Below are 11,709 nucleotides of genomic sequence, written 5' to 3' on the forward strand. Positions count from 1 at the left end.
CGGGCTCTATATTCAACTGCTGCATGAGGATGCACAGTGTGGCTAAAAACACAGCTCCTGACCCTGAGTCTCCTGATTTTCCACCATTCCTCAGCTCATTAGATGGTACCACTCAGCTGCTCAAGCCTTAGATTCCAAACCATACTTCTCTCCCTCATCCACATTCAATTCTTCACTAAATCATCAACTCCAGGGTGTAGAGAAAAGGGAACCCTCTTACACTGTTGGTGGGAATGTAAATTGATACAGCCACTGTAGAGAACAGAATGGAGGTTCCTTAAAAAACTAAAAATAGAACTACCATATGACCCAGCAATCCCACTCCTACACATATACCCGGAGAAAACCATAATTCCAAGAGATACATGCACCCCAATGTTCACTGCAGCACTATTTACAATAGCCAAGACATGGAAGCAACCTAAATGTCCATCAACAGATGAATGGATAAAGAAAATGCGGTACATATATACTATGGAATATTAGCCATAAAAAGGAACGAAGAAAAAAAAAAAAAGGAACAAAACTAGGTCATTTGCAGAGAGGTGGATGGACCCAGAGTCTGTCATATGGAGTGAAGTAAGTCAGAAAGAGAAAAACAAGTATCGTATATTAACGCATATGTGTGGAATCCAGAAAAATGGTACAGATGATCTTATTTGCAAAGCAGAAACAGAAAGACAGACATAGAGAACAAATGTATGGATACCAAGGGGAAAAGGGAGAGGGGTGGGATGAATTGGGAGACTGGGATTGACATATATACACTACTATGTATAAAATAGATAACTAATGAGAACCTTCTGTAGAACACAGAGAACTCCACTTAGTGCTCTGTGGTGACCTAAACAGGAAGGAAATCCAAAAAAGAGGGGACAAATATACGTATGGCTGATTCACTTTGCTGTACAGCAGAAACTGACACAGCAATGTAAAGCAACTACACTCCAATAAAAAAAAAAAACAACTCCACCTCCAAAATACATCCTTAAGAGGACAGCCTTTCTGCCTTGCCAGCGCCATCACCAGGATCTAGCCACTATCACCTCTCACCTAGTTGACTGGTCCCTATACCCTCGCCCCAGTCCATCCACCATCCAATAGCCAGTGGTCTTACACATCACAAATTAGACCAGGCCACTCCCTGCTGAAGCTACTACCCCCCAGTAGGCTCTCATTACACTTCAGATAAACCCAAATTCCTGACCTTGGCCTCTGTTATCTGACCTTTGTTAGCCTCATCTCCCTCTACCCTGCTCCATGCCCACCTCAGAGGCCGCATACTTGCTTTTCCCTTCTGCCTGGAACACTCTTTCGCCTTCTTCCACATGATCCAGTGGCCACTTCCTTACCATTCCCATCTCAGTTCAAATGTTAAAGCTCAGATAAGCCGTCCTTGATCATGTTAGCTTGAACCCCCCCTCCTCCACCGCCAACTCATTAGCCTACTTTATTGACTTTACAGCACACAATGTCCTTCAAAAATGTTTGTGTATTTATTGTGTCTCGCTTCACGGAAGGGCAGGGGCTCTTTCTAACTTGTGTCACCCTATCCCAACACCCACAAGAGAACCTGGCACTTAGTGGGTAACTCCATCAACACTTGCTAACCAACTGCCAGACAGGACTGTGCCTTCTTGTTTGCAGTTATACCCTTGGACTCTAACCCCACAAGAGGCACAGAGAATGTGCCTGTGAAATGTCTGTGGGATAAAAGCAAATGAACAAATGCAAAACAGCCAGAGGATTCTCAAGGCAGGAATCATGGCTGGACAAAATATTCTGAGGCCTGCTGAAGGACAGAGTCTGGACCTTGACAGAAAGTGAAATGACCAGGCTGGCAAATATGAGTCCTGCCTGTCAGTAAGCACCCAAGGTAAGTTACATGGGTGTCCCTGATCAGGTATGAATTGCCCTAAGTCCAAATCCTGTAACTGAAGACTCAGAATTGGCCTAGAGTGGGATTACAGAGAATGATGGCTACATACTACCATTAGTAGGGAAAAAATTAGTGAAATTATTAGCAGAATCTTTACAATGAATATGTACTAACTTCAATAACAATTTTTTTCCATTGAAACATATCTGTCTATATAGTTTCCAAAGAGAACAAGGTCATTTAAATGGAGAACCACTTCAAATTTAAATGGAAATTTCCTAGAATTGAAAAGGCAATTTTTAAAATTCCCTCATCAAGCAGAAAACCCCGTGACTACCACCACACATACATAAAATCATAAAATAGTAGCCTCAGTTATTTCTGACCCATTTCCCAACTTAGTGAGGATGACTTTATTCTGGTGGCTGTAATTTACCTTTCTTGCCCAGAAAAAGAGCTTTGTAAAATATTCTAAGAAACACAAACTACAGGTTTCCAGGAGAGGAGCAAATGCAACTCTGTACAAGCAGGGGAAAGTCAATCCCCACACTGGGCTTCCCTCTGCAAGTCTAGAGACTGACTAAAGGAGGAAACAAGCAATGTCAACTCCCCCTTCTCATTTTCACTACAGTCCGTGAAAGCTGGGAGCTTGGGTACGTTTGCTATGCTCTGTTGTCCTGAGCACACTGAGGTGTCCTCTCCCTGCCTACAAATTGCCTGCAAAAGGGAAACTGGCATTTCACTTCCTGTTGCTCCCGAGAGTCCTGGCAAACCACTTGATTAGAGGCACGCTCGTGTTACTGCATTTTCATGATTGACAAAAATAATAAAATTAGCAAGTAACGTTTATTGAACAGTTGCTCTGCCAGACATTATACAAAAGGCTGAAACCGTATTATACCATTTCATCCTCCCAGTCACTATGAGGTACTACTGTACTACGATTCCCATTGCACAGCTAAGTCAACTGAGGCTTAGCAAAGCTATGTAAATCTTTCTCAAGTTACTCACCTACTAGAGCTGAGATTTGAACCCAGGTTTGTTTAACTCCAGAACTGGAGTTCTCAGTATAGCCTGTATTTAAAGTTATCTTTTGCAAACTTAGAAAATGGAACCCCGTTTTCTGCATTAACACCTACTAGGGTTACAAGACAGACACTTAGGGAAGCTGATTTAAAGCAGTGATTATCAAACACCAAAATACACACTGATCTCCAAAAAGTCCACAAGGAAATGTGAAAAATAAGGACAATGCAATGAGTCCTTCCCAAACCTAAACTTTCTTCAAATTTAAAGGATTGTCCTTTATTCTAAAACAATGGCCCTCACATTTTTATGATGATAAGAATTATATGTTATAATGTCTAATTATATACATTATAAAATGCTAGCAACCCTTTGTTTGGTCCCCAATTTATTTCAGAAACTTTCTGGTTTGAAATATAAAAGCCTGGGACCACTGGTTAAACGCATTCTTTGTTTTTGTTTTTTTTTTCAAACTGCCTCACTGGAGTTCAGGATTGTGGAAAACACCTGTATAACCTAGGATGGGAATATTTTCTGTTTTTAAGATTATGAGTCTAATTGATAATGAACTATTACTTTCTCCTTGCCATAAGCTTACATACAAGAGAAAAAGTATTTGATGTTAGCAGGGCCTTTATCACAAAGAGGAACAAGAATACTTCATCTAGTTTTATGTTATAAATGCCTGAAATGCAAAAATCATTCTTCTCCTTCTTCTGCTCATTTATAATAATCCCTGCTGTACAAGATGAATATAAATGTAATCTTCTGCCTTCCTCTCAAAAGTACAGTAACTCCAACTGTTAAGTCTACTAACAGGCTTCTTTTTCTTCTTAGAACTTCTATGAAAAAATACTTTAATAATCAGAGGAGCACATTTATTAAAAATACTGCCATAAACTTTGAATATCAATGTGATTAAAAGCAATCTTGTGCTGAAATGCTATTTAAACAGTGGAATTTCACTTCTTTTTTTTAAAGGATTTTTTTTTAATGGTACAAATCCCAGATGATTGTGTTTGCTATCCACTGCAACTTTAGCTTTCATTTAAATCTTTTTTTTAAAAGCCAATTACTTCTAATGCAAACTGTGCATACTTCCCCTCCCCCTCAAAAAAAGATTTTATGAAAGAACTGCTAAATACAGCATATAGACTGCTGTAAAGCACACCAAAGAAAGGGCTCTTCATCTCTTTACTTAAAGAAAAAAAAAATTTTTTTTTTAAAGTCAGTATTTCTAACCAAAGATAAGGAAAACAAAGGTCACAGCAACCTGTTCCGGCTCATGAAAAGCAGGTGCACATTCTGGAATGAGCTCAGCACAGCAGAGGGTTAAGCATGTGAGCTGTGGAGTTAGGCAGATATGGGTTCCAGGGTCTCTTATATGCTTTGTGTTCTTGGTGAGGTAATCTCACTTCTCTGGGCCTCTGTTTCCTCATCTGTAAAATGGGGATAATGGTAATACCTAGATCATACAACAGCTGTGAAGAATACATAAGGTAGAACCTATGCTGACACAGAGTAAAGGTTCTCACTGAACTTGAGCTGTCCACATACATGTAGGAATATCGTGAGATGTGGACAGGAGGAAGCAGGATGTTGTTATAAGGGAAAAAGCAGACCACATAACATGTAGGTCATACTCAATAACGAGGCATAAATTCCCCATGCTTCCCTCCTGAGATCAGAGTTCACAAGAACCAATCAAAACTGTAAATGGAATACATTCAGCTTGGAAGCCCCTTGCTACTACAGGAAACGTGCATGGTTTCCTTTACTGAGAAGCCTTGTGGGTTGAAGAATTCAGCATGGACTGTGCCAGGTGTGACACTTCCCAGCAAGCACAAAATCAAAGATGAGAGATCAAAGGATTCAGTATGCCCTCTTTATAAATCAAAATGTAGATGTGTTTCCTGGTGAATCTGCCTTGTAAGTCAAGTTCCAAGGCCTCCAACAGGGCTTCAGCTTCTCTAATCCAACTCAAGGGCAGAAATTCTCAAGAATCTGTGTCAGGTACCCTTTTGAAGAAAATTCCATGAAAGTTCTAGATTCCTTTTCCTGAGGATTTACATACTATACAGGAGCTTAACAGAAGCCAAGCCCCATCCTCACAGTCAAAGGCTCTGGGAAGCTGGGAAAGTAACCGCTCTGTTGATGTTCTGTATTTGCATTGCCCAGAAACAGGTATATGCCCTAGAAAAGTGGCAGGGAAGGAAAAAAGTGACAAAAATAGGAACCTTTTTACACAAACCCTTATACTCTCACATGTATCTCCTTCTAGCTCAACATATTTCTTCAATGTTGAATTAACTTTGGGTTTAATAGTGGTTTTTACTATTTTGAAGATTCTCCCCCTCAAAACAGAAAGTTCTAGTAGAATCACATTCTGCAGAAAGAATGGCCCTTCATTAACCAAGAAACCCATTAAAACAGGGATGGCAAACTTTTTCCGTAGAGTCGGATGGTGAATTTAGGCCTTGGTGGCATGTATGGTCTCAGTCGCACCTAACTCAGCTCCACGGTTCACTGCATGGAGAAAGCAGCCACAGACAAGTCAGTAGATGAAGGGCTGTGGCTATGTTCCAATGAAACTTTACTCATGGACTCTGACAGCTGAATTTTACATATTTTCCCACAGGTCATGAACTAATCGTCTTCTTTCGAAAGTTTTTATTTCAACCATTCAACAATGTAGAAAGCATTCTCAGCTAGAGTGCAGTTTGCGGTAAAATAGCTAAGGAGCCACACTCAGGGGAAAGAATCTTTCCTTAGGAGTGTCTCTCTAGGTCTACTGGGGCTCTCACTCCTGGGTTAGCGCCGACTTTACAGCTAGAAAGTTACAAACAGGAACTGTCAGCAAGGACAATGCCTACTGCAGCCCTAGCACTCATCCAGGGAGTGTCAGGTGTGGGTGATCTGCAATCAAATCATCCGAATGCTCCTTAAATGTATGCTAATGCGATTCTGAACTTGGATCGCACTGACTCCTGTCTGAGGCTTAGTTTCGGTCTCTGCTTGAGATGTCGGCCAACGGCAAGCCCTGCCACCTGCAGAACCCTTACACACTCATGGAGGGGATCACAAATGGCAGCTGGGCTGGCCTCAAAAGAAGGCGCAGAGTACAGGAAGGCTCCATCTTGCAGGAGACACGCTTAAGTCCATGCAAGCATAAAAAAGAAAAGCAAAAGAACTATGATGTCTGGGACATGTGGGGAGATCAGTAGAGATGAAACAAGATGGAGCAGGGACTCATTAGCTGTTTAAGCTGTAGGAAAGATATAAGGAGGCTCATTAAAATACTGTCTCTATTTTTGTACATTTCAAATTGTCCAAAGGAAAAGTTGGGGGGAAAAACATAAGAGAAACCCTAGAGAAAAACAGAAGTGCTCTTTACTTCAGAGAGAAAGTTTTATGTCTATAACGTAGTTACTTTAATCGTCTTTGGCACCAATACCTAATTTGTTTTCAGTTAACTCACTATGAACAATTTTTTTTCCCTAGGAAAGAAAAAGGTGGTATTGTTATGTTGACTCAGTCCGTGTTGACTGAGGCTACCCATCTTCCTAGTCTGTCTTTTTTTTTTTTTTAACCTAGCTGCCTGTAGATGCCAATCAACCTCTCTTCCATCTTGCCCTAGGCTCAACTATGTCCCTGTTATTTTGACAGGGAGGTCAACTGTCACCAAGTGTGGATATCCTCTAGGTTGCCATCCTACTCCCTTGCCTAAGTATCAGAGATAAGAGAGGTGGTGTCCTGTCTGCACTCTTTCTGGAAAGTGTAAATGGAGTGCTAAACTCAGGACAGAGACACAGGAAATGCTGAAAGACAGTCCCTGGCCTCCCCTGGGGCCAGAAAGTGCATCTCACCACAGAACAGGTACCTTTTTTTTGAGTCACAACACAATGGAAAACTGGTCATTTGAACTCTTCAGTCTTCCTAGTAGCCCAGTTCATTCATTTTGGGGGCAAATATTTACTGAACACAAACAATGTGCAGGAGCTCAATATATCTTGGTCAGTAAGAAGCCTGTCCTCTGGGAGCTTGCACTCTAATAAAAGAGCCGTCACATAACACACACTTTCAAATGGTGATACAGAGTTTGGAGTAAGGAAAAGTACTGGGTACTTTGATGTTGTATAAGAAATGGGCGCAAGAGAAGTTAGGAATGACTTCCCAAAGAAAACGTCATATTTCCACTGCTGACTCCCACAATAACACTTTACATTTTGTTTCAACTGGCTGTGAAGTTAAGGCATTTAATGTTTTTATTTTTTAAGGCTCCCTACATTTTCAGGTACTAATATGGAAACCTTAGTCAGTTACTCATACCAATTAATTTTGTCTAAACATTACTTTGTTAAACCTACAATTTCAAAAATCACCTTTAAATAAAGGTAATTTTCTTCTGAGTTTAGTCTTTGAAAAAGTTAAAAATGTATTATCAATCTTTTTCCACTAAAACCAAATGTGCCATCAAATAATATTACAAATTACAGAATAAAACAATCAAGGCAATAAAAATGTGAGGATGCAGATAAAAAATAGGCTGACCTCTGAAAGATAACTGAAATTTTATCCTAACGTTTACCTACCTGAGCTACTAGGAAAACAGGGGCATTAGCTAAACCACAAATAATCTCACTTCCATCTAAATCTATAGTTCCGACCTCTCCCACAGCATTAGCCCTTGGGCAGTCTCATGAGGAAACTGGTCAAAATAAGCTATAGGAGCAAAAAGAAAAACAAAGAAAAAGAAAAAAGGGCAGAGATCCTAGCTTAGCAGTTTTGAATTTTGGGGGTAGAGATATGTGAAGAATCCTTGAGAATCCAAGAGAAGCTGGGAACACTTGTCCTGAAAGTGGACATACATACTATTTTGCATACAATTTCAGGGGAACTATGATCCCCTGAAGCCCATTCAAGCCCCAGGTTAAAAACCTCTGACCTTGACAAATAGCAAATTAGGAGATCAGGTCTAAGATTACCAGCATTTAAAAGGGTTGAAAGGAATTAGTATGTGTAAAGTCATTTTCCATAATCTAATTTAATGTCAACCCTTATAACAACCATGGGAAGTAGGTGTTATCATCTCCTTTTACAAAGGGGAAAGCTAAATTCTGAAAGGTGAAATGCAACATTAAGCAACTTAATCTTATACCCAGGTTTCCAACTCTTAGATGCACAATTGTGAACTGGAGAATTCAAAACGTCTGGCCAATATTCCTAAATATCCTCCAAGATGAGGAGTTTCTGACTGAGTGCTTCATTCATGTTATCAATTTATCTACATATTTCTTTCCAATTTAACTTTGTTGACAAGAGGAATTAGTATAAATTGAATTCCAAAACACGTTTTCTTGGTAGGAGATAATCTCAACCAAAGACAAAGGATAACTGTCTAATAATTTGATAGTTTAAAAATGTATCTTCATTTCTTAAACAGCCTGACATGAACTATTTGTTAGAAAAACAAAGGCCCACTGTGTTAGGTGCTGAACATCCTTATGCTTGGATTTTTAAACTGTCCCAGAAAATCCACAAAGTCACAAATGAATCAAGAATTGACTGAGTTGAAAAACTTCAGTCTCTACTCAAAACAGGCAGGCAGAGTTCAGCCATCCTGGCTGCTTCAGCATCCTCTGAATGATTAGAGCAGCTTACAAAAAAATGGTACCTCTAACAGTCACAAATAATTTGATAGGTCAGAAACACACAACCAAATAATCTATGAACGCTTTGTGCCTAAATAAAGTAATTAAGAGGTCCTAGATCTTCTTGGTAAAATCCACTCATGACTATGTCCCAGCTGAAAATAATAAATACAGCAAAAAGTGGGTCCAGGCAACTAAATTTGGTTGGGTCTCAATCCAGACCAAGTTGCCCAGTGAAACACTAATACACTTACTCATCCTCTATAGGGGAATTACCAATAATTAGCACCCTGTATTCACACAGATTTAGAAACCCTTTATGAGAAATGCATCCACACCCAGAGAAAGAAACTAAGAACAGGAGCGGGTCAGGTCCTCTAAAGCTCTACTCCAACTGCTTCCTGTGAGTTACCACCTAGTGATTTTAATTTTTTTAAGCCCAGGCGGGCTGCCAATTCAACACTAAAACCGGACTAACAACTGATTTTTCCTATTGCAACACTGCCAGCAAGTCTTGTGCTTTCCCTCTTTCCTTCGGTCTCAAACAGCAATTCTCATTCTCAGAAATCAACTAATTTGCTCTCTAATCTGTTCCAATTGGAAGCTCTCAGAGAGCTGCCACTGGTATTACTCTTCCTCCTAGTGCCAAGAGGCCAACAAATGGCCAGTTCAAAAAAACCAAAACAGTGAACGTGGAGGCAACACAGGCACTAAAAACAAGAAGTAACTGTGGAGACAGAACAACAATGGGCCAACTCTGGACTTTAAAATATTCCACTTGCCAAAGTTGTACCTATTCTTGGGCCCCTGACAATAACTATACCAAAATACATGGTCACACTGAGAATTAAAATTGCACTGGGAATATAAACTCAGTATTTTGGATACCAAAGCTCACTCAAGTCCTTGTCCATACTGCTACTGAAGGAATCGCTTGAACTGAACCTAAAATTGACTGGGCTTCAGAAGTCCTTTCTGACCACAGTGTGCCAGGGCCTAGCAGAGGCATTAGACAGCAAAGGTGACTATTCACAGACAAAGAAAATCTGAAGTAAAGGTCTGACAGTTCCTAGATACCTGACCTTTCATTTGGAGGCACACTTTTAACTACAGTTATTTCCCTAGAGTACCCTTCTACCAGTTTTATTAAAAAACTGACCAATAATAAGACTCTGATTTCACTAGCTAAGAGCACTAAAGGCTTGTTTCACCACATAAAATTCTTCACCCCCACCGCCTCGCTGATTTTGGCAGCTCAAAAAAAAGAAAAAAGAAAAAAGAAATCTGACCAAGAGCTCCGCAGTTGTGATGATCCTTTTGATGAAACTCTGTAACTTAAATCCCCTAGAAATAGGCTGCACAGGTAAAGTGTCACCTTTTTTAAAGTTCAAAATTCATTTTGATTGTCGGCAATAAATTTCAGGTGGCAAGGTTTCCTTTTCAGAGCCCCCTAAAACATTCGTGAAAAAGCTTTCGGAAGCTAAGAATTCCTCCACTCCTCTTGTTTCTCCATAAGGGGGTCAGACCTGAAGGGATCTGGGTTAAAATCACTGCTGCTCCCCAGCGCTCATCACCGAGCGCCGCTCAAACTGCACCCAGCCAGGCCTCCACTGAAGGGTTCCTGACGCTCCCCGTTACAGGAAGCCCCCGGAAACGGGATTTTCCAAACGCTCAGTCCTCCCCCTTCTTCCTCAGACAGCATCCTCGCGTGCGGGGGCGGAGCGGGTCAGGTGGGCTCGAGCTCCCGCCCTGGTTAGCCGGCCGGGATACTTCCCCTAGCCTTGCACAAACTCCTTCAGGGGGCTGGACTCACCTTCGCGACAGAGCCCCATGACTTCGCGGTTTTTCCCAAACTCCTTGAAACTTTCGTCCAATTCCGTCCCTAGGAGATACACACACACAGGAGGAGGGGAGAGGCAGGTCAGTGGCCGGGAGTGTGACGCACGCTCACGCACGCACGGAGTAGGTGCGGGCACCTCCGCGTTCCCCAACCGAGCGATAGCATCTCTAACCCCCCGAGGGGGCGGGTCACGGGACGGGGGAGGGGAGAAGGGTCAGACGACGGGGGAGAGGGTGTGGGGGAGCGGAGCGGGGATGGGGAAGAGGAAGGCGTGGACACTCACCGTCTTTCCCAGGAAGTTTGGAAGCTTCGACCCACAGATTCCACGACTGTCCCAGCATCGCTTCGGGACTGGGCAGGGGCCGGCGCTCCCCGACGGTCGCCATTGCGGTGGCGGCCGAGGTGGAGGCGGCCCCGGGGCCGCCGTCCTCCGGCCGTAGGCGCCGCGGCGGCGGCGGCTGCCGCTGGAGCTGCGGAGCCTGCTGTTGCTGCTGCTGCTGCCGGGCAGCCGCGGCCGCTGCTCCGCCCGCCGCCGCCGCCGCTCGGCGCGGCTCCCCCCTGACGTCATCCGCGGCCCGCTCCGACATTCTTTCCGCTCCTACAATGTAACAAAAAAAAGGGGGGAAAGAGTCGCGCGGGGGCCGCTTTTAAGGAGGCGCCGGGGAGTTCCGGCGGCGTGCGCGGCCCGCGGGCCGGGTGGGGCGCGCTGACAGCGCCCCCAGCCGCCCAGCCCCCCAGTTCGTCTCCTCCCGGGCCACCCCCCGCCCCAAGCGCAAAGTCCGCTGCGCGGGCTCGCTTTCGCTTTCGACTCCGGCGCCCCTCGGGGGAGGGGACAAGCGCCGGCGACCCGCCACCGCGGCGCAGGGTCCCCAGCCTGCCTCCGCCGCGGAGAGCCGGCGCGGAGGCCGGCGCCCCGAGCTGCCTCCGCCCCAGCCCCGCGCCCCGCCGCGGAGGCCCAAGACGCACCCCCGGCCCTCGGGCTGCCCACCCTGAGGCCGCTCGCATCCCCGGGCCGGGCCCGGCGGCCCCGCTCCTCCCTTCCGTCCGCGCGTCCGTCCGAGCGGCGGCGCCCGGCCGGCTCCCTTAAGCGGAGGCGCCTCCCGCCGCCTCCTCCCCCTCTCCGGTCCCACCCTCTCAGCTCGCTCCGGCGAAGTTTGCGCGTCAAGCCCCCGGAGTGGAGCCAGGGCGAAGTCGGAAACGCAGCCACCTATGGAGAAGCCGGCCGGCTGGCCCCGGAGCACCAGCGGGCGGCGTCGCCGTAGGGCCTTCCCGCCCGGGGTCCGACCTGGGGCGCAGGGGCCGGTTCAGGGAGC

The 11,709-nt window shown here is 44.5% G+C and overlaps 1 protein-coding gene across 7 annotated transcripts in view; it reads right to left on the reverse strand.

The window, feature by feature from the left end:
- Positions 1–11,709, reverse strand: part of ATXN7 (ataxin 7) — a 132,824-nt gene that overhangs the window by 80,436 nt on the left and 40,679 nt on the right. For 5 of the 7 annotated variants that reach the window (XM_082639429.1, XM_082639430.1, XM_082639431.1 and 2 more), the window contains 2 exons: positions 10,680–10,994; positions 10,370–10,438 (listed from right to left, as the gene is read on the reverse strand). In XM_082639429.1, coding sequence (XP_082495555.1) covers positions 10,370–10,438; positions 10,680–10,983 — 373 coding nt within the window. In that variant the 5' untranslated portion in view covers positions 10,984–10,994. Of the gene's footprint in view, positions 1–10,369; positions 10,439–10,679; positions 10,995–11,362; positions 11,468–11,709 lie in introns of those variants that run through there. The other 2 variants (XM_082639432.1, XM_082639433.1) reach the window with 2 other exon arrangements.

Source organism: Mesoplodon mirus, assembly GCF_964341445.2.
Source record: "Mesoplodon mirus genome assembly, chromosome: 12".
NCBI classification, from domain to species: Eukaryota; Metazoa; Chordata; class Mammalia; order Artiodactyla; family Ziphiidae; genus Mesoplodon; species Mesoplodon mirus.